Here is a 24,257-nt window from a genome sequence, read left to right as displayed (position 1 = left end):
AAGTACCATCAACACAAGCCTTATTGAGCTTACTGTGGGACTTAATCAATTTGTGTAATAATGTCCTATAATATTTTTATTTTTATTTAATATCGTCCGGCGAACTGGTAATCAGTTGGCCCCCTTAAATAGGCCCTTGAGGCTAGTGATGGGTAGGACATCAATTTAAAATGAGTTTGTATGAGTACCTCATTCTCTAAAATGAGGTGTTACAATGTCTTACTTCAAATGAGGAGAGGTACTAGCACTTTTGCAGCATCGACTATTCCATCAACTCCAACGGCAGCAAACCATATTTAATGTAAATACATATTTAGGCATTGCTAAACTTCCTTTTAAATATTTACTTGGAGTGCAATTCTGGAGGTTTAAAACAGAACTTTAACAACAGAAGACATACATTTAAGAATCAAACTAAGGAGTTAAAGTACATACATCCTATTGCAACTTAATTTGATGCTTTTATGAAACTTGTTCTAATTTAGCAGTTTATTATTTTTATTGTTAGATTGTTCAGTATCAATCCTTGCTACTTGATATAATTTTAAGTTTAACATTCATATATTGAAATAAATACTAACCATAAACTACCAAACAAACAATTAACAAACTAAGGAGAACAAATCCAATATTTTTTGTACCATTATTATATAGAAATTACTAACTTACCACCTCATAATTTATCAGTAATAATAGCATTGTAATATGATAACAAACGAAAGCCTCAATAACGTTCGCGCGGTAATGCCACCGGCGTGTAATATACACTTGATTTTTGTATGCAAAAGACACAAAGAAAGACCCACAGGTATATTTTATCGCGAAAACAATGTTAATATATTGTTATTTTGGTATAATTATAAGAATGGTCACTGATCACTATTTATATAACACAACTAAAGATTACGAACAACTTTTTCGAGTTTCTCGTACTATAAATATGTCAAAATCATAAATGATCGAAATACTATACGAAGCACGTTAACAAAAAGTATTACTAATTCAAATCGTTAAAATGTACTTACATGTTTATTTCACCTATACAAATTATATTTACTTTTTTATTAATAAACTAATGTAAAATATCATATTTTGTGTACGCCACTATATTATATTTCAATAATTTAAATTATATTTTGGTCTCTTAAACGATAACTGTTTCTAAGCTAGCTTCGTAAATGCCCAGTGAGACTTGGTTGGCATTTCAATCGCTTATCAAGTAACCATTTCACTGTCCAGTCTAATTGATTCAGATTATACATGACACCAGCAATATGAGTCTTGAGGTCAGGTTATACTGGTAAGCGCGTTAGTACAATAATAGCTAACAAATATGGAGGCCTACCGCGAACCACGAAGTTTTGCCTTGCTGTCGCACTTACGTATGAAATTACAAGTGCGACAGAGAGAAAAAACTTTCTTCGGTAGGTTCTTTGATGACTTAGATTTTTCGCTTTTGACAAGTAACTTAGCAATGCTAGGATCAAAATGGCGTAATATGTATGTAAGCTTGCGGACGCTTACGCTTGTTTTCTTTCGTGTTTCATTTTTAACGTATTTTCGATGAGGTGTTATTGAAGCACGGCGCGTGTCTGTCTCACTCCCTCTTTCGGTAAATCTAATTCATTGTTTCATTTTGAAAGGATTTTTGAGGGGATGTCACAGTGAGGCGAGTGAATGGTACAAACACAACGCATTTCTCGGTGGACCTTTTGTCCTTGCAATAAGGTTTGTAGTTGGGCAGTTGATAGTGTGAGCGATGAATGCGATGACGTCAATGACTCATTTCTTCATTTGAATGTCGGCGAGCACCGAGCGCCTCGCGACTCTCTTGCGAGTTGTGAGGGACGCGAGTGAGTTTGAAAGGCTGAGAGTTTTTTTTTCAAATTTGAAGTGTTTGAATGGTTTGAGTGGTAAGAGCTGTGTGTGATGCGCGCGAGTAAATGAGTAAAATTAATTGAGGAGTGATGTATGACATTTATGCGGTGTGAAGTTCTGCGACAATTTAACTAAATGAGTGGTACAAATGAGGTGCCTCACGAGTGAGCAACTCAACACTACTTGAGGCATTGTACCAACGATGTTGGCGGCATTTCCTCGTTGCATTGCAATACTGATACGTTGTGCGAGGAAGCCGTCAGCTCTTCGGTCACCATTTACGTCAACCAGACGCTTCGGGATATCGCGATTTCTACAAAAAAACTTGTGCGCTTAACTCTATTCAACGTAATGGCGGAGAATATTGACCTATTCTCATGTTCTCTGAATGAATTCACAAAGTCAGCATTATATATATTATTTTATAGATGTAATGATATACTTTAAATTGTATTTTTATATATAAGTAGTTACAATATTGTCTTTTAGATTTAGTACCTGTAAAAATAGTTGTGTGGGAAAAAAAATATTTTAAAGGTTCCGTACCAAATAATTTATGATTGGTTTCCTTGCCAGAATCCCAAGAGTTGATCATCAATGAAAGTGTACCTTACAATATTTAGGGCGTTTCCTTATCTATTTAATTACGTTTTTGTCAATAATGTTATAACTTTAAAACTATTCTAAGATAAAATAACCTACGACGAGCGGTCTGGCCTAGTGGGACCCGGCCTATGAAGCCGATGGTCCCGGGTTCAAATCCTGGTAAGGGCATTTATTTGCGTGATGAGCACGAATATTTGTTCCTGAGTCATGGGTGTTTTGTATGTATTAAAGTATTAATAAATATCTATATATTATATATATCGTTGTCTATGTACTTACAACACAAGCCTTATTGAGCTTATTCTGGGACTAAGTCTATTTGTGTAATAATGTGTTTATTTATTTATAAAATAAGCAGACAGTGCATTTATGACATCTTTTGAAGTATTTTCCTTGAATAAACACCTATGTCGGACGTGGGTAAAATAAAACCTTCTAACAGATTTCTAAGAAATCGAATTCGTATTTTTCCTGTTTTCCTACCTACATATATTTAGAGTTAAACCATTTTTATCCTCCCAAGAGCACGAAGCGCTGGTGGCCTAGCGGTAAGAGTGTGCGACTTGCAATCCGGAGGTCGCGGGTTGAAACACCGGCTCGTACCAATTAGTTTTTCGGAACTTATGCACGAAATATCATTTGATATTTACCAGTCGCTTTTCGGTGAAGGAAAACATCGTGAGGTAACCGGACTAATCCCAATAAGGCCTAGTTTACCCTCTGGGTTGGAAGGTCAGATGGTAGTCGCTTTTGTAAAAACTAGTGCCTACGCCAATTCTCGTGAGTTGCCAAGCGGACCCCAGGTTCCCATGAGCCGTGGCAAAATGCCGGGACAACGCGAGGAAGAAGCTCAAGAGCACCTACCACATCTAAAGTAATCTGTACTTTATCTTAATCAGAATACGATACTGAATATGCCTTTAAATTTCCATTATTTTTGTTACACCTTGTTTTTGACTAAAGCTAAAATGTCACCTTTAAATATCCCGATACAGGGCTTATATTAAAAACGCATTATTTTCGGATTTTGAATATCATTTATAATATACGATTAAATTACAATTTTTACTGACGACGACCCGTCTGGCCTGGTGGGTGAGCAAAGAGAATTGATTGTAATAGAGAGGTAAAGTCTAAGAAAAACACGTGCCCCTTCGTTTGACAACTTTGACATCCAAAACACATGGCGCTGTACTGTGCCATATGTTTTGTGTATGGAAGGTAGAGGCAAGGAATAGAATCTCCGTAGGCAGAACTATTGAAAAAGTGTCCAGCTGTCAGCTATAAATAATACTTCCCAATCTCTCCAGAGTAGCGCTAGAGTAGCTAAGAACCTAGACGTTATTGACGGTGTAAAGTACGCTGTCTATGATTCGATTTTTTTCTCAAATTTACTAGGTATTGCAGCGCCACCAATTTATGTTTTTTTGTCGGACACTTTTTGGTATATGGAGATTCTATTCCTTAACTCTACCTTCCATAGTTTTGTGGTGAATTGTCAAACGTCAGCTTTTGACAAACAGAGTTACTGCAAACTTGTCACTCTATCCGTTAATTAATTTAATATTAGTTACCCTTTAGGCAAAAATACAAACAAATACCAATTAACTTTGAAATACATTGTAAGCAGGTTATCTTAGATATGATGTTATTAATTAAACTAATATTGACCTTAGATTATTAGTTATATCCACATAAAATGCTACTACTCATTAGGGCTATTTTAGCACAAATGGAAATCGATACTTTCCTATATCAAAACATTAATTATGATATGATATGACTACACTACCATCCATATAATTAATAAAACCAACCCAAATCAGACAAGAGGAAATTATACTTGCATGAGGTAAATATGTCCCTAATACACATTTAATACATAAGTATCTATTTTATTTCAAGATATTGTAGTAGTATTCAAGAATAAATAATAAAAAAGTATTTGTCTAGGGTCTAGGGGGCAGATTATAGAATTTCGAGAACTAGATTTCCTCACTCGAACGTCTGTGGAAAACGGCGAATTGATATTTTTGAAATACGACCAATAGAAATTGGGAATCTAGTGGTATTGACCACTCGTTTTCAATTCTATTAGTAGAATTTAAGTGCCTAGTAGTGGAGATAGGTATCTAATGATTCTTAGACAATTAATTCGCAGATTATCGATTCGCAGACAACGATTCGCCGAACATCGTTTCGCAGAGTGATTTATTTGTAGATGTAACTTTTGTTCGACTAACGCAGACTCTTGGTTCACATACAGTTCAGTTTGCTTCTGTGTAAATTAGCAGAACTATTATTGGACGATTTTCATTTGGCAGAGTAAGCTTTTCGTTTAAGGAATGTTTAGTCGAGTAAAGTTTCACATTTAATACCTCATTATTTTCAAAATAAATCTATTTACAAAAAAAAAGAAAACCGACTTCAAAGAAGGATGAAATAAAATATTATTCTTTTTTAAGTATATGTATAAAAAGTAAGTTACTAAGACGTTAGCGAATATTTAGTGTCAAACTCGTGGTAAGCCTACTAATAGTTTCTCGGGTAATAGTGACATTTACTAAATGATTATTCTACGAAAAATAAATATGCTTATCAATGTTCTGCGTATAGACTATGCAAACGACTATTATGCGTAATGACAATCTTCCAATCGTTACTCGGCCAAAGAACCCGTCTTCGAAACGTCGGCGAAACGAAAATCGGCGTATATTGTCTCGGAGAATCAATAGGGCACCAGTGGAGATATAGTGGAGAGATATACTGGACTGGGGGGTCCAGGCGATCCGTATCCGTAAGCCGATCGTGTCGTGATCGCTACCGTGTCGTCCCGTATAAACCCAACCTTGAACTGTAAAGTCGTTAAGCTTTCATTTGGGTGTCGGCGTATTATTTCGCCTCTGTTATTATTTGTGTGTGCCGAGCCTTATCTGATCTTAGTGAGTGGAGTTCTGTGTTCGGTGGTATAGTCAGCGAGAAAATATTTTGTGGAAAAATATATTAATGGTTGGCATTTTTGACGGTATTTTTTGTACGACTGCAAATCAATGGCATTGGATTTATAGGAAATGCTAAAAATGTTATACCTTAGATTTCATATGAGTGTAGTGGTCCAGAATCGTGAGTTTAGCTCGGTTCTGCCATATAGAGCAGATGATATCTTACTTTAAAGAAATGCCTAAAAATGTCATAGTGTTGTGTTCCTGCCGGTGAGTAAGGTTGCCACAGCTCAACGAGGCAGTCCAGCCTTATTTGTGTCAAACAGACATATTTGCTAACACTGCTTAACTTACTTTCTACACAACTAGCTCGCCCTATATGCGAGTACGAGCGAGATGCCTAGAAAGTAAGTTACGCACACGCTAGCGAATATGTCAGTGTCAAACTGGTGGTAGCTGTACTGATTAGGAAAAACTATAAGAAAAAATAAATACAGCGCAAAATTTTTGGCCTTTATATAGAAGTCGACCTAACCCATAGAAAAAAAATTACGCTTAAAAAAATTGTTCAACGTTTTCCTAATCAGAACCCCTAGTGTACATTTATTCGATAGCGTGACGTGACGTGCGCGTTTGCCTTAAGTCTCATTTTGTATGAGATGATTCAGTAGAGAGAAACAGCGCGCCAAGCGGGACGTTTTGGAAACTCAACTTAATGCAAACGCGTACATCACGTTTCGCTATCGAATAAATTTACACTAGGGGTATAGAACGAAACGGATACTTCTGCCCTTAAACAGATTCCCGCTATTTTTGTTACACCTTTATTTATTTAAACTTTATTAAACAAAAAAAAACTTATCGTACAAAAGGCGGACTTAATGCCAAAAGGCATCTACCAGTCAACCTTAAGATAAAGCAGAGAGCACCTTTGTAAGCAGGGCCTATTTGGAGACGTGCCACACACTGAACTTACTTATTTATAGTAGTCTTTAAGTACAGGGTGGCCAAATAAGAAGTATACATTTTGTTTTTAAATTTTAACTGTATTAAGTTCAAAAATTATTAGGTATTGTTTTAAAAATATATTCTTCAGGGTTGGCAAATTCATGCGAAACATAATGTCTGACATATGTCCACCTCTAACAGCAGGCAAATGTAAGCCTGATAGTCGGTTTTAACTGTTTAAATTTCATCAGCTCGTTAGCATAGACACGTAATTTTAGATAGCCCCACAGAAATAAGTCAAGAGCTACAAAATTTGGAGAATTTGGGTGCCAATCACTGTCACTTTTTTTCAAAATTAATCGAGCAAACAACGTGTTTTAAACAACAGAAACATTTGAGATAAAATTGCTTGCTGCTAGTGGTATACATTTGGCAGAAATTATCTTCCGTATACAATTGCCAACCCTGAATAATATATTTATGAAAAAATATTTAATAAAATTTCCACTTAATGTAATTAAAATTTAAAAACAAAGTGTATCATTCTTATTTGTCCACCCTGTAGTAAACTTATTATTCCCTTGGATTTTCTTTCCGACTGTACTAGTGTTGAGAAACTCAGTGTTAACTGTGGTGGCGACGGGACGCCCGCAACTCGATTACTGCCAGATTTTGGTCTAGAGAGATTCTGTGGTTAGCCTGTGGTTTCCCTGACATATTAACCATATTTAAACAAAACTGAAAAATTCATTGCATCAGACCATTCAGTTATAATCACCTAAATACTATAGATAAATACCCAGTCAATATACAGCTCTTATAAATCCTTTTACCCCTTATAACTCCGTTAAATTGCTGCTACAACGCTCTTAAGCAGCTATGTGAACTTAAGGCTGCCAAAATTTGTGCCCATTTAGATTTAGGTTTTAGAGAGAATCTTTATTTACTCATAAGAACAATACAGTTCACTAAAAATGAGCTTAAATATTTGATTTTCTTAAAAATAAACATAAATAGCATGATCGCTAAAGGTTTATATTACATTATTATGTATGTGTATTTTTAATTTGGTTTTAAATGCACTAAGAGACTCACAATCCTTCTCATTATTCGGTAGTTCATTATACATCCGTGCTCCCTCATACATTACGCTATTTTTGCCATAACCCGTTCTATTTTTTCGAAGTAGTAACTTGTTTGTATTTCTTAAACAGTTTTTAAATTTAAGAGTTAATAATAATAATAATAATTTAGCCTATATACGTCCCACTGCTGGGCACAGGCCTCCTCTCATGCGCGAGAGGGCTCGGGCTATAGTCCCCACGCTAGCCCAATGCGGATTGGGAACTTCACATACACCTTTGAACTTCTTCGCAGATGTATGCAGGTTTCCTCACGATGTTTTCCTTCACCGAAAAGCTAGTGGTAAATATCAGATGATATGATGGTGGCCGAGTGGATATGACGTCCGACTTTCAATCCGGAGGTCGTGGGTTCAAATCCTGGCTCGTACCAATGAGTTTTTCGGAACTTATGTACGAAATATCATCTGAATATCATTTAAGAGTTACAAGAGTTAAAAACTTCAGCTTCAAGCTTATTAGTACTCCATTATTCAGCTGCTATAAAGCTATCTGTGCTATTTGGGAAGCCATACCAAACGATGAAATTATCGCAATTGCAAACTGTACCTCGCGACCAAAACGTCGTAAGTAAAATATAAGTAAGTAAAATGTCGTATGTAAAATTCATGGCGCTTACGCGTTTAGGTCGCGAGATTCACTATCCGCTTCTATGGTTTGTTATCAAAACAACAACTCACTCTCGTTTTCTGTGCCTTTGAAGTGACAGAATGTGAAATTGCCACTGTAAATAAACATCATTATTTTTATGGTTTTTAGTGGGATTTTCCGGTTGAACTTGAAAATGACGAACGGCTCGATACGAAGAATGAAATACGATACCTAACGATAAGTCCTGGTTTAGATAAGTTCTCATTTAGATATCGTTTGTATGTCGTATGTCGTATAATTGACAGAAGCAGCTCGATTAGGGCAACCAATGTTACTTTGACAATATAATTATCGTCGATATATCTTATTGCATGGGATCACAGCGGAATCTATTATAAACGTCAATGTTGACATTTCGTTTAGTTATCGATCTTTCCAAGATCTTAAACGTGTCTTACTCATTCTTCGAATCGGGCCGGAAGTCTACTCAAGATTGTATTTATTTTCATTTCATTGATGTTTTCTATGCACTAAAACGTCTACTTTAAGTTTGCGATTATATCCAAAATACACAGTGTATTTATTTATTGTAGAACAGTAGATATCTTACTACAAATGTATCCAGCAACTGACTATACGTAAACAACTAAGACTGTTTCTCTTAACACAGGTGTTTTTTATTTGTTTATTTCACTCAGTCATCTGAGAGCCTACCGCGAAGATCGACGTTCACAAATTGCAGGCATCATTCCCTTTTCCTCCAATGAAGACGTAATTAGAGTGACAGAGGAAGATGCCCACAATTTGCGAAGTTCGGTGATCGCGGTAGACCCCATGATTCATGCAGTGGAATGCGTCTGATAATGCACATTATATTTAACGCCTTAAAGTCTAGGGGATAAAGGTCAAAATTGCCTGTTTTTGAGTGTGAGTGTTTGTTGTTGACGAAACAGGGTGTCTATTTCACTGGCGGTCAGATACTCGACACTTGGCTATTCACAAGTTACCTATCAAACATTTGTTAAGTGCATTTTTGTCCTATCAAATTGAAGCTTAAATCAGCGGTTCTCAAACTTAATTGGTGACGGAACCCTTCTGGAAAGCTAAATATTTGACCACAGACGGAGCCCAAATTATTACTTTTGTTTCGTCACTGACATAGAAGAGCTGTTTTTTTTTCTCACGGAACCCCCACAAAGGCTTTGTTAGGGTTAAGAGGAAAGTATACCACGTGATCGTCTATACAAAAAAGCGGCCAAGTGCGAGTCGGACTCGCCCATGAAGGGTTCCGTACCATTTATGACGTATTAAAAAAACTACTTACTAGATCTGGTTCAAACCAATTTTCGGTGGAAGTTTGCATGGTAATGTATATCATATATATTTTTTAGATTTTTCATTCTTTTATTTTAGAAGTTACGGGGGGGGGGGGGGACACACTTTTTACCACTTTGGAAGTGTCTCTCGCGCAAACTATTCAGTTTAGAAAAAAATGATATTACAAACCTCAATATAATTTTTAAGGACCTATCCATAGATACCCCACACGTATGGGTTTGATAAAAAAAAGATTTTTTGAGTTGCAGTTCTAAGTATGGGGAACCCCCAAAATTTATTGTTTTTTTTCTATTTTTGTGTAAACATCTTAATGCGGTTCATAGACTACATCTACTTACCAAGTTTGAACAGTATAGCTTTTATAGTTTCGGAAAAAAGTGGCTGTGACATAATCGGACAGACAGACGGACATGACGAATCTATAAGGGTTCCGTTTTTTGCCATTTGGCTACGGAACCCTAAAAAAGAAAACGTTCATCCACTTCTAAATATTTTCCATTCTCCATGATTATTTAGTATATTATTCACACAATGAAAAACTAGGTTTATAGGTTCTCCTTTTTTTCAAAATTTGTAAAACAATTTTTTTTTCAAACAAGCCAGGCCTAAAATTTAGTACGTATTAACAATTACAAAGCTATGACTAAGGTTAACTTAAAAAATAAACTTAAATTTCTTAGGTAGGTACTAAAGATAAATGCAGAGAGGACCAGTGCTCTATCATCATCATCCTATCTATCAGCCACGACGGTCAGGAGACCGCCACCACTTATAACATCATTGAAAATACAGTGAATTCTGTTAAATGTAGTATGTTTAGTTTTTATAGTTGCCCAATTTGACGGTAGATGTCGCTGTTCTATCGGCTACTTCACGCTATTAAGATTTTTCTACAGCTCCTTATAATGTAAATTTGGTTTCGGAATAAAAGTTGTCAAGTGAAGTTTTTCATTACAAAAGGTAGGAAGTGCAGTGCATTGTATTGAGTGAATATTGGTCCTTCGAGCCGGATAAAAGACAATAAAACACACACACACACACACACACACACACACACACACAACGACAGACAGACAGACAGTTGACAGAGCTCAACGAGGGGGGGCGGGTTTAGGGTCGGCAACGCGCATGTAACTCCTCTGGAGTTGCAGGCGTACATAGGTTACGGAGAATGCTTACCATCAGGCGGGCCGTATGCTTGTTTGCCACCAACGTAGTATAAAAAAATAACACAGTTAATCGGAATCGGAACCACATGCAAGGTCAAGTTGTTATTTAGTTATAAGACTGCTGCGCCCTTGCAGGGTACATATTATGTAATTTTGTGTACTTAATATGATTGCAATAAATGCTTTGTCTTGTCTTGTCTTGTCAAATTATACTAGTAACGAGACAACAGTAGATACAAATGTTTTCAAACGAAACAGGAAACGAGGAAGTCTTGCATTACAGCGTGCGACTTTGGCAACGTAACACGAAACCCAGACGTTACGAGACTTTGAGTATTGGCTGCCTAGCCAAGACGCTAATCGTTTATGCCGCAGCGAACGAAACGGTAATGTCTCTCTGTGGCATGAAATGCTAATGTCTTATTAACATTTACATGTATTTTCTCGGATCGCTCCGCCAGACTTGCGAAGAAAAGTAGCCCTGTTGCGAAAAGTGGCAAAGATCCAGAAAAAACTCCTTCCCAATTCACGCGGAGTTTCTTGAACCAGCCAACTGTCGCTTAAGATCTAGGATCGCATCGCCAGACATGTGAAGAAAAGAAGCCATGTTGCGAGAAGTAGCAAAGATCCAGAAAAAACCGCTTCCAATTTACGCGGAGTTTCTTGAACCAGCCAACTGTCGCTTAAGGTCTAGGAATGCTTCCTACAGTATCTCCAAAGGTCTTCTCGACAGTTGCTTCATCCTGAAGCGTGAGTGGACACAGTCGTGGAACTCATTGATAAATAAATATTATAGGACATCATTACACAAATTGACTAAGTCCCACAGTAAGCTCAATAAGGCTTGTGTTGAGGGTACTTAGACAACGATATATAATAATAACAATAATTCAGCCTATATACGTCCCACTGCTGGGCACAGGCCTCCTCTCATGCGCGAGAGGGCTCGGGCTATAGTCCCCCCCCCAATGCGGATTGGGGACTTGACATACACCTTTGAATTTCTTCGCAGATGTATGCAGGTTTCCTCACGATGTTTTCCTTCACCGAATAAAAACGAACACGTGAAGGAAAACGATATATATAATATATAAATATTTATAAATACTTAAATACATAGAAAACACCCATGATTCAGGAACAAATATCCATGCTCATCACACGAATACATGCCCTTACCAGGATTTGAACCCGGGACCATCAGCTTCGTAGGCAGGGTCACTACCCACTAGGCCAGACCGGTCGTCAAAGAAATTGATGGAATTGATGGCGGGAAAGTTGGGCTCTGGGATCATTTCCGGTACCATAATTAAAGGGTCTGACCTCCCAAGATGGCACTGGTATAACTTGAACAGACTTCGCACTGGCCATGGCCGCTGTGCTCATAGAGAGAAAGATTAAGTACCGTTTCGTTTGCTACCGCTCAAATGATTAATTAACATGTGCGATGTGCCTTCGGAAAATTGCGAAAATTCCATATAGAAAATTTTCAATTTGTGTCGTTATATATTTCGACTATTGGAAATTTTGGCAACGTAAGACAAAACTCAGACTTTGCGCGCTAAAATGTAAATATATTCATCAAGGATATTTTTTTCATTAGACGTATGATAGATTTTGATCTTTAAATTTGAAATATTGCCAAGATTTTAGATATACCAAAGCAGCTGGGTGTTGTTTTGTTTTTTAGCACAAACAATACTTCAAAGATGATTGATTTAGGCGACCACTAAAAAACCTAAAAAGATAACAATTTCTAAACAACATTTTAATTTGAATAGGTAGTCTTTCAAACGAATAACGGAAAAGCTATTAATTAGCTTCGTTATAAGTAATTAGATTTCTACTTGTGGAATTATAAACAACGTTGTGACCATTTTGTATTTTTGGTTTTGTGATTGCGGGTTCCGAAATTTATTTTTTTAAGTGCATTATGTAGGTGTATTTCGCTTTCTCTTTAGGAGGAAAGGAATTCATTGAAACTGCGGGGTTGCGTAATAATTAATAATTCATCGCAACCATTCATGTGTTCTGTACCCCTAGTGTAAATAAATTCGATTTCGAAACGTGACGTAAGCGTTTGCGTTTAGTCTCATTTTGTATTCGATTTAGAAAGAGCGCGCCAAGCGGGACGTTTTGGAAACTCAAAATCCTATACAAAATGAGACTTAACGCAAACGCGTTCGTCACGTTATGATGTCGATCAAATTTACACTAGGGGTACTGTACTTTTCAGTTTCAAGATAGTTTTAAGGATGATTCACGTTAGACTGGCCCGGAACCGGCCGATACTTCGTTTTCTATGACCACGTTATATATGAAGCCGATGGTTCTGTGTTCCAATACCGGTAAGGGCATTCATTTGTGTGATGAGCACAGATATTTGTTCCTGAGTCATGGAAGTTTTCTATGTATGTATTTGTATATTATATATATCGTTGTCTGACCCACAACACAAGCCTTCTTTAGCTTACCGTGGGGCTTAGTCAATTTGTGGGAGAATGTCCCTTATAATATTTATTTATCTATCAACAAAACTTAAATTTTTCTATAAATATCTTGTTGATCGTCATAGCCAATATTAAATTGTTCACTAAAAATGGCTGTTAAGACTTTTTATTACAAAAAGCGTCAAGAATCAAGCAGCGTCTTGTATTTACATCTTTATTTTTAATTTCTAGCATAATTTGATCTCTTACCCTTTAAAAACTGTAGGTAATTGTAGTTCACATTTATACTGGTTACCAAGACAGGTAAGAATACTAAGAATAGTTGTGCACGTTCATTTTTAGAGTGAACGACCTTCTTAGAGAATCCGGAATTCAGTTACATAACTTAATGTTTGTAAACAAATTGTTTATGTGTTTCTAGAGAAATGTATCGTGTGTATCGTGCTAACAAGAATTTTCTAGATTTTGCATGTTATTAAGAGGATAATGGACAACCGTTTCTTGATAGTAGTTCCTATTTTCTTCTCTATTTTAGATTTAGATTTTATAGGAAATGGTTTTACACAATTTTATGTAAGTATATTAACTATAGCTATGCCTCTACTGTGATCATTTTTAGATGTTTGATTATTAAGTGTAAAAGAACAACGAACAACAAATTCTATACAAATTTTTGAATGCTCTAAACTTTTATGGTTATATTTTTTCTTAATGTTGATATCCGAAGAGAAAAATGGGGACTACTATATGCAGTTTCATCTTAATTCGATTTTTTCCTGTTTTTTTTTCAGATAATATTTAATGAATTAAAATAATCTTAAAATATTCAACACTATTTATTCTCTGTATGTTTTTTTTACATCGAATTAATCTTTATTTGCATAAAATTTCGATCAAAACTCACAAGCATCCTTAAGTTACAAAATGAATATAAAACTAAAAACAATTAAAATAAAATAACTAAAGCTAAAAATGAAAAATACTGTGTATTTAATTGTTTTTTTGTTTTTTTACTGATTTACCTAATATACATTTACTTATATTATAATATACACTCGTATTTGTTAGAGATATCACAGGCTAACCTAACGGAAAAAACGTCTAGAATCTGCAAGTGCACAATAATATCAAAATACTAAATGTTTTGATCTAAGATGGGTGAGGACATCGAAATGGACAGCATTGGCACCGCCACAAGCACATCTGCGTACGTATCATCGCGATTGTCAGCTTTTGCGAATAACTGACAGGCCGATATCGTCCGGCGAACTGGTAATCTGTACCCCTAGTGTAAATTTGTGACATTATCTATGAAAAGGGACCTTATTGTCGGTGGTGCTTACGCCATTATCAACGATGCTGCCATATTATAAACAAAACCGCGCTACGCAGTGCGGCGTAAGCGCCATCGACAATTAAATAAGGTCCCTTTTCATAGATAATGTCACATTTATTCGATGGCGTAACGTGACGTACGCGTTTGTGTTAAGTCTCATTTTGTATGGGATTTTGAGTTTCCAAAACGTGCCAAGCGGAACGGACGCGCTGTGTCTAAATCCGTTACTAAATGAGACTTAACGCAAACGCGTACGTCACGTTTCGAAATCGAATAAATTTACGCTAGGGGTTCTGTAGGCCCCTTAAACTTTTATATTTTAGGCTGGCTTCACACGTCCGGAATGTCTCTCTGAATTCATAATCGGAATTCAGATTCTTAATTCAGAAAAGCTTTGCCTCACACATGTCTTAAAAATTCAGATTGATCAGTGGTCTCACGAACGTCTGTCTCACTCTCTCCCATGAATGTCAATGGCAAATTCATAATCTGATTCCAGCGTGTGTGTGCTCATCAAGTGCTCATCCATACATAAAGTATAGAAAGAGGTGCGTCCGGAATTCATAATCTGTATTTTCAATATTCTGAATTCATAACGCACGTCAGTATCATTCTGACAGATCAATCTGAGAAATTAATAATCTGAAAAAATCTGAATGTGTGGGGAATAGTTAAATTGTATGAAATTCCGTGCCTTCTGAATTAATAATATGAAATCAGATTCGGATTCAGACTGTCTATTAAGAGTCGTGTCACTCATGTCATACGAACCTAATCGCCGCCGCCATATAATCGGTTACGTTCTCATTTCAAAATGACATGCTTAAATTACATGAAATTTGACATGCACATTCAACTTACAACATGGACCATTGAAACTCTAGGAAATTGTGAAGCGTCTGGTTGACGTAACTGGTGACCGAAGAGCTGCCGGCTTCCTCGCACAACGTATCAGTATTGCGATATAACGATGAGGAAATGCCGCCAGCATCCTTGGTAAAAAGCCTCAAAGGCCTATTTTAGATTTAATCTAGTTATATATTTAGTAATCCTCTATATATATCCATTATGTACCCACATTGTTATTGTAAATAAAATGATTAACATAGACTTAGTATTATAGAGAGCGTGCATGAACTATAGGAGGCAGCACAGGAGCCGTCAGATTTTTGGCGCGAGGCGTAAATGTGATGTTTTTTGTTCCGATGTAGCCCACAAGATGGCAGAACCTACTATGCACAAGAAAACACTTGACGTGTAAATGTGCCTGTTTATGGTTCCGATTCAGACCACAAGATGGCAGACCCTCCAACGCGCACGGTCCCTATATAGTCGTGTCATACGAGTGCGTCCGTAAGGGACAGAACATACGCAATGCGACAAAATTAAAAACACGTTTTAACATTCCTGACAACATACCAAAAACAACCTACGTAATTTGGTCGGGTTCATTGTTACCCACTGCGGCGGGTAACAAAACACATCTACGTCACTTAGAACTTTTTAGAAGTAGGCATAACGGAAAATGAGACTGACAAGGACAAACAATAATAGCGCTTTCTCCGCTACTCCTACTGAAAGTTCCATAAGAGCATCTCGTTCGGTCATCTCCATTGGGATTACCAGACTAGGTATAGGTATTGGATGTAGGAAAATCTTTCAGTATTGCGATACAACGAGGAAATGCCGCCAGCATCCTTGGTACAATGCCTCAAGGGCCTATTTTAGATATAAGCTAGTTATAGTAATCATCTGTATATAAGGTGCTAACAAATTAGTCACGGATATTTTTACAGCTGATAGTACTCGGTTCTCGGAGTACATTTAAGTATGAAACAGCATTGGTTATGTTATGTTTTTTTGGAGAAAACTAGGAAACAAATTTGCTACGTTAAAACACCCTGTTAATAAGATAATTAAATGAGACCTCTTTAGACATTCTAGAACCTCTTTAAACTATCATTCAAGTGGCCTCTTAAAGTTGATAAATAAAATACTTGGATGTCAGTGTCATGCAATTTGCTGTCTGATTGTGTCGGTTGCAAAGAAATTTAATTAATTTACCATTATGCCTTACCGCTACACACTTAACGAGTACTTAAACATGGTAACATGTTATCGCGACTCAAACTACAGTGCGGCGGGAGCTTCAAGACTTTATGCACAAAGATACAATACGATTGTGAATCCTCAGACTATCTACCGGGCACATCAAAGATTTCATGCCGGAAACCTCATGCCAATAGGTGAAGCCGGTAGGCCTAGGTACCCAGTTCGTCTAGAAGTAGCAATTTTGGATTTTTTTGACCGCCATCCCATGAGCAGTACCCGGGACGCAGCGAATGTATTTAATGTCAGTGACGTCTACGTATGGAAAATTCTAAAACGTGAGGGAAGGCATCCTTACCATTTCACACGTGTTCAAGAACTGCAACTACAGGATTATGAACCACGTGTATTTTTCAGTCAGTGGCTTATTAGAAACGCAAGACGTAACATACTGTGGACCGACGAATGTACATTTGCGAGGGTAGGATTATTTAATATTCACAATGCACACTTTTGGTCGGAACAGAATCCCCATTTAGCACGTCCTGACCACTTTCAGACTCGCTTCAGCGTTAACGTGTGGGCAGGATTACTTGGCGATTATTTGTTGGGCCCTGTTTTTCTCAACCGCCTCAATGGTAGGACGTATCTTCAATTCCTACAAGAAACCCTACCAGAATTGCTAGACGAAGTACCAGTCGATCTCCGTAGGAGAATGTACTTTCAACATGATGGTGCCCCAGCCCATTACGATCGTAACGTAAGAAGGTATTTAACGGAGCGATTCCAATTACGATGGATTGGCCGGGGTGGGGTTCAAGCAGGTGCAGTGAACTGGCCAGCCCGCTCACCAGATTTAACACCGCTTGATTTCCACGTATGGGGACGAGCCAAAGACTTGGTTTATGGAAACGACGGGCACACAATCAGAACATCAGAAGAATTACAAACACGGATTACCGACGCCTTTGAGGTTATGAAAAGGGAAAGAGAGATCTTAATGCGTGTTAATGAAAATATCCGAAAGCGAGCACTATTGTGCATTGAAAACCATGGTCACCATTTTCAACAATTTTTATAAACAGTTTATGTTAATAAAAGTTTTCTTATGTCCGTGCTTGCTTTTTAAATTACTTAGACTAGTTAATTAGGTAGGTTAGCATTCGTTAAATATCTAACCTAATTATTATTCAATGGGAAAGTTTTTATGGGTAAATGGATGTTTGTTACATCAGGATGAAATTAGGCACAGAGATAGGTTATTAGTATGGAATAGCATACTACTTTTTTCACACTACTTGTTCGCATGGGACAGTTTTTTTTTCCACGCGGGCAGAGCCGTGAGCAGACGCTAGTATTTAATAACCTACAGTTTTCCCGCCGAATCATAATGACATTGAAGGAAAACAACTTTTGACGTGACATGACAGACAATGTTAAACATCTTGACAGGTACATAATAGGGTGATTATTTTACAAAATAATTATAATATCTTTTTTTGTTCGGTAAATGAAAACAAAAAAATGATATACAAAGGTTCCATAATTACAGTTAAAAGTTAATTGTTTTAATGTAATGTATTATCTCTTAAAATATCCGTGACTAATTCGTTAGCACCTTGTATATCCATTATGTATATTGTTATTGTCAATAAAAATATTATTATCATAAAAAGTTTGTAATACGATATCAACTGAAGACTTTCCATAGATGATCTAGCCAATCGTTGACATTTTTACTTTTATTTTCATGTTTTTGTCAAAGCATCTTTAGTTTAATTTTTATATTATTTATATTTATAATATTTTAGATTTAGGTATATTTTAGACTATACAAACAAGTATAAACAAATAGACATGTATTAGTTATTAAAAATTACAAACAAACGCTATGATATGAGTAAAAACTAACGCAATAACTAGTGTTTTATAACTCTACAATTAAATAATAACTAGATTTTGCTTGGTGCGCGGGGCCCGTGGGCCCCGCGGTGTGCATGGTGCTGTAGTTGGTATTGTTGTTTTTGTAGTTGGTGCTGCTGTTAGTGTTGTTGTTGATGAGTTGTTGTTGTAGGTTTAGAGTAGAGATGTAAAGTTTGTTTTCCAAAGGGAAAAGGTAAAGCAGTTAGAGTTTTGCTTGGTGCGCGGGGCCCGGGGGCCCCGCGGTGTGCATGGTGCTGTTGTTAGTATTGTTGTTTTTGTAGTTGGTGCTGTTGTTGATGTTGTTGATGATGAGTTATTGTTGTAGGTGCCGTTGTTTGAGTGAAAAAGTGTGTTTTCCAAAGGAAAGAAGTGGTGCAGTTGTACTTTTGCTGCGCGTGCGAGCATGCAGTCGGCCTCGCGTATGTTGTTATTAATGTTGTTGTTAATGTGTTGTTGTTGTAGTGTTTGTTGTTGTTGCCGTTGTTTTAATGAAAAAGTTTGTTTTCCAAAGGGAAAAGGTAAAGCAGTTGTACTTATGCTTACAAAGAATGGTCCGCGTGCGAGCACGCACTCTCGCAGCTCGGCCTTCGGCCTCGCGTGCTTGGGTGATCCAATGGGACGCTCCGGGCCTTCGGCCCTACGCGGAGCTCGGCCTTCGGCCTTCGCAATATAGTTACTTTGGGGGTTGAAGTGAAGTTGGAGCTTAAACACGACCCAATAGTAAAAGTGTCTTGACAAGCTCAGCCGTTTCGCTTGTCTAAGACACTTTTACTATTGGGTCGTGTTTAAGCTCCAACTTCCCCGCTGGCGAGCCTCGAAGGGGACGCTTCGGGCCTTCGGCCCTACGCGGAGCTCGGCCTTCGGCCTTCGCTAGCCTCGACGCTTCGCCGTCGGGCCTTTGGCCCGCCGGCTCCGCTTATTAAGACAGTTGACTTGTTACCGATTCGCTTTATCACTTTTCCCGTCTTTTGTTGTTATTAATATAAAGAATATTTGTTTTCCAAAGGGGAAAGGTAATGCGGTTGTACTTTCGCTTTGGGCCGCACTCTCGCAGCTCGGCCTTCGGCCTCGCGTGCTTGGGCGATCCAATGGGACGCTCCGGGCCTTCGGCCCTACGCGGAGCTCGGCCTTCGGCCTTCGCTGAGTTTCGAAGCTCAGCGTCGGGCCTTCGGCCCGCCGCTTCGCTTATTAAGATACTCGGGGAGGGTTGGTTTCGCTTCGGGAGTAGTGCGGAAAGTTGGAGCTTAAACACGACCCAATAGTAAAAGTGTCTTGACAAGCTCACGTCGGGCCTTCGGCCCGCCGTTTCGCTTGTCTAAGACACTTTTCCTATTGGGTCGTGTTTAAGCTCCAACTTCCCCCTCTCAGGTGACGCTTCGGGCCTTCGGCCCTACGCGGAGCTCGGCCTTCGGCCTTCGCTAGCCTCGACGCGTCGCCGTCGGGCCTTCGGCCCGCCGGCTCCGCTTATCAAGACAGTTGACTTGGTAGAACGCTTGGGAGCACCTTGTGCACGCAGCTCGGCCTTCGGCCTCGCTTTAAATTACTGGGGGTTGCACGCTTGGGGGTCGGGGTGAAGGCTCCGGGCCTTCGGCCCTCCGCCGGGGTCGGCCTTCGGCCTCCCAGCCTGAAGCTCGCCCTTCGGGCTCGCTTAACACAGTTTTTATATAGGATTTCGCTTTGTTCCTCACGCCCGCAGCTCGGCCTTCGGCCTCGCCCAAAATTACTGGGAGTGGGACACGCTTGGCCACTCCGGGTGAAGCTCCGGGCCTGGCGGCCCTCCGCGGGGTCGGCCTTCGGCCTCCCAGCCTGAAGCTCGCCCTTCGGGCTCGCTTAACCTACTTGAAAATTTGACTTTGCCCCTGTCCGCCGCCATTTTGGATTTTTCCAAAAAACTTTTTTTCATATGGTAATCTTGGCCTCCAGACTCGGCCGCATGCAAAATCTCAGCGCGCTCGGACCAACATTAAAAAAAGAAAAAAAAAAAGTCGGCCATTTTGAATTTTTTTTTGATGCAGTTTTATTTGTCTCGGGGCCCTCTATGACATTTGGTCGAGCACCCCCCACCTATCACGCACCGTTTGAGAGTTGCCATACAAAAGTAAACTGGCCATTTTTCCGCCATCATGGATTTTTTTCAAAATTTTTTTTTTCCATAGGAGTCATTGGGGCTCCGAGATACCGCGACCAAAACTTCAGAGCGCTCGGACCTTTTTGAAGTTTTAGAAAAAAAAAAAGTCGGCCATTTTGAATTTTTTTTTTCTTATTCAGATTCCACTCGGAGCCCTCTATGACATTTGGTCGAGCTCCCCCGACCTATCTCTCACCGTTTAGCATGTGGGGGATTCGAAAAAAAATCCCATACAAATTTTTGTTCGAGCTAAAAAAAAAAAAAAATTTTTTTTCGAATGCCGGGGCCCATATGTACCCACATACCGGTTCTCGGCGCTCTCGGACCGTTTTGAAATTTCGGCGCCATTTTGAGTCGGCCATTTTGAATTTTTTTAAATGCCATTCCATTCGTCTCGGGGCCCTCTATGACATTTGGTCGAGCACCCCCCACCTATCTGTCACCGTTTAAAAGTTGCCATACAAAATAAAAGTGGCCATGGTGTCCGCCATCTTGGATTTTTTCCAAATTTTTTTTTTCCATACCGATCTAGAGGGCCCCGAGATTCCGTGACCGAAATTTGAGCGCGCCGGGACCGACTTGAAAATCGGCCGCCATTTTGAATCCGCCATTTTGAAAAAAAAATGGCGGCCTCCGAAACTGCCCAGGGTCCTCTGTGACATTTGGTCGAGCACCCCCCCACTATCTCCCACCGTTTAGCCGGGCCGTCAAACATTTTTCTGTCCCGATCCGGTAGACCGAATGTCGGATTTTTCCGGAGGTCACCGGACCGCCCCCTGTACGACCGTACCAAACTCGAATCCCCCCCGCGCCTCTTTCCGGGAGAACAATTCGTGTCAATTAATGTTCGGGCTGCAGCTTTATATAATATAGATATATAAATTCTACTGCCAAATGCATTTTAAAAGCCGCTAAACTGCAAAATTGACAATAAAAATAACATAATGCGAGGGAGATATCGATGTTGAAGCGAGTAAAAATGTGTGGTTCCAGAGAGCGCGAACCCGAGATGACGAGAAGCCAGTAGGTACTCGTTGGTATCTCTCAAGACTATATAAGTACTGTACTATTCATAGAGAGCGCAGATTATCTAGCAAACCGTTGACATTCTTAAGAGTTTTAGGGCCTGTGTCACAATGTCCAAGTAACGTCCTGAATAAGCTACTTGCCCATTGACATAATATATATATCTCAGGACGTGCCTTACGGGCAATAAGAATGGGGCCAATACAGCGGTCTCACGCACACGAATTCGAGCCAATCGCGCAGTCCCACGCCACAACGCGATTGGTTGACGAGTTCGCATCAAGCGCGCGATTGGTCGCAACTAGATGCGTTAGACTGCACGATTGGCTTGAATTCGTGAGTGACACCACTGAACTAGCACCATTCTTAGTGTCCGTAAGACTCGTCCTTAGATATATGTCAATGTACTTGCCAGTTATCTGACGAACTAAGTCATTGTTGACGTTTCGCAATGTTCAAATAAGCTTAACTGTATTTACCCTTTACAACAAAAGGTAGTTTTATCTGACGGTTAATTTATGAGTTTATTAGCTCTCCAATACTTGGGCATTGAGAATTAGTCCCATAGGTTCTGTTTCACAATGTCTAAGTAAACTCCTGAATAAGCTTTTTGCCACTTATCTGACGAATAAAGTCATTGTTGGCGTTTCAGAATCTTCAAAGCTTAACTGGTAGATAAAGTGATTAGTTTTGCAGGAAATTGTATCTGGCAGTTAATTTATTTGTTAATTAGCTATCCAATACTTTACTCAGACTTTGAGAAACAGACCCTTAATGTCACATTTGTTTAAAAATATATAGTGTTTACATGTACAATGTTAACATTCTTAAATAGTTTTTACAGACTTATGGATAAGTAACAGTATCAAGTAATATACGAACGTACTTATTCGAGTTATAAAATTACAAGCAAACGCTATAGATAAATATATATGACTACAAGGCGCAATAAATAGTGTTCTGTATTGAGACAATATATTAATTATGCAATTCTAGTGCTAATAAAATAGTAAATAATGTAAATACAGTGCAAAAAATAAAGTGACAAACATTAAAAATAATGTGCAATGTCGTTCATGAAGCGAGTAAAAGTGTGGGGTTCCAGAGAGCGTGAACCCGAGCTGACGCGGAGCCAGTATTCGCTCGTGTCGCAGGATCTCACGGCGGGTGCACTGCAGCTGTGGCTCGGGTTACCAGAGGAGGTGAAATACGACCCGGCGCTCGCTGCCTTCAGACAGTTCTATGAGAAGGAGACGGGTGAGTTTGTAAATATTTTGATTTAAACTTTCACTTTTACAAAAAAAAAACTGTTTTTTTGCCTTAAACGTACTTACCAATACCCAGAAGTTAACAATTCAATAAAAACATGGTCTAGATAGGTAGGTATTATCCGCTTCGCATCCCAGATTTTACGCAGACGTTTAGCCGTCTAGAAACTCGAAAGCAATAACCTCTTTATAGCTCACAGCTTCGAGAAGGTAGTAAACACGGCCGGTTTGTGGCTCTCGCGGAATACGAAATACAAGCAGATATGCCATACACACACAGAAATTGTAAGTTGTGTCACAAGGGAGCAAAATAATATATTTAGGGCGAGGGCGTACATTGAACCCTAAACGAAGCGATGGATTCTATAATAGAATCCTGAACGTAGTGAGGGATTCAAGAGTGTGTGTGCTTGGGAAAGGAGACCTAGGTTCTTCGAAATATGTCACGCGAGTGACTAAAACACAGGACTGTAATCCATAGAATTAGTTTAATGTTAGTATGTCACACGACAATTTAAATTGGGTTCGAGTGAAGCCCAAGATAAAATAATTTTACTACAATGTGACAAATACTACTTACAACATCACCTATGAGCAAATAATGTTTCAAAATATTATTTAAGCTAAAGAAATAATATGCAAAAAAATGGAGTCCACAAAAGTATTACTTTGATCCCTCGTAGCAGGGAAGAAAAAGCCCTTTTCCGAGTAAGTGATGTGAAAAGATTTTTTAATATAACTACTTCTGCTGCTATGAATCTGTACCCCTAGTGTAAATTTATTCGATAGCGTGACGTGACGTACGCGTTTTAGAGCAGTGCCAAGCGGAAAATTTTGGATACTCAAAATCCCATACAAAATGAGACTTAACGCAAACGCGTACGTCACGTTTCGCTATCGAATAAATGTACCCTAGGGGTATTGAGTGTGCTATTTTTCTGTCGCATTTTATTGTTTTCATGTCTCGTTGTTCGGTCGTTGTTGTTATAAAAATCAGGCGATTCGTCTTCTCGATTGCCTCCAAAATCGTAAGAAAGCCCACGTTTAAGTGATGTGTCTACTTATTTAATCTGTAGCCCGTCTGTCTGTCTGTACGTATGCATGTTCGTATATACCTCGAACCAGATTTAACCGGTTTAAAATAGCTCGCCTGCAGACTTGGCGCGATGACAAAAAGAATACGTTTTATTGCGTTTCATTATATATTTGTAATGATGAAATGCAATATTAAAGACTTTTATGGGTACCAGATGTTGAAAAGATAATTAACGAGTTACTTTTTTGATTATGACTGAGTGAAAAAAACACGGTGTTTTTTTAAACTCCGATACTTTGCGGGTATGGCTTTACATGTAAGGAAACTGAATGGCATTTTTTTTTCGTAAAAATAGTGTTGGTTTGGTTTTTTGTAAGGTGGAGGTACTTCCCCAGTCGGGCTCTGCTCTAGATCTGGAATGACATCC

The 24,257-nt window shown here is 38.6% G+C and overlaps 1 protein-coding gene across 1 annotated transcript in view; it reads left to right on the top strand.

The window, feature by feature from the left end:
* The window catches only part of LOC133533686 (P protein-like), a 97,210-nt gene that overhangs the window by 30,815 nt on the left and 42,138 nt on the right, over nt 1–24,257 (top strand). The window contains exon 2 of the mRNA XM_061872713.1: nt 22,632–22,783. Coding sequence (XP_061728697.1) covers nt 22,632–22,783 — 152 coding nt within the window. The remainder of the gene's footprint in view (nt 1–22,631; nt 22,784–24,257) is intronic.

The sequence above is a fragment of the Cydia pomonella genome, unplaced genomic scaffold, assembly GCF_033807575.1.
Source record: "Cydia pomonella isolate Wapato2018A unplaced genomic scaffold, ilCydPomo1 PGA_scaffold_199, whole genome shotgun sequence".
NCBI lineage: Eukaryota > Metazoa > Arthropoda > Insecta > Lepidoptera > Tortricidae > Cydia > Cydia pomonella.
Note: the sequence above shows the minus strand (reverse complement) of the source record. Positions and strands in the feature narration are given on the sequence as shown.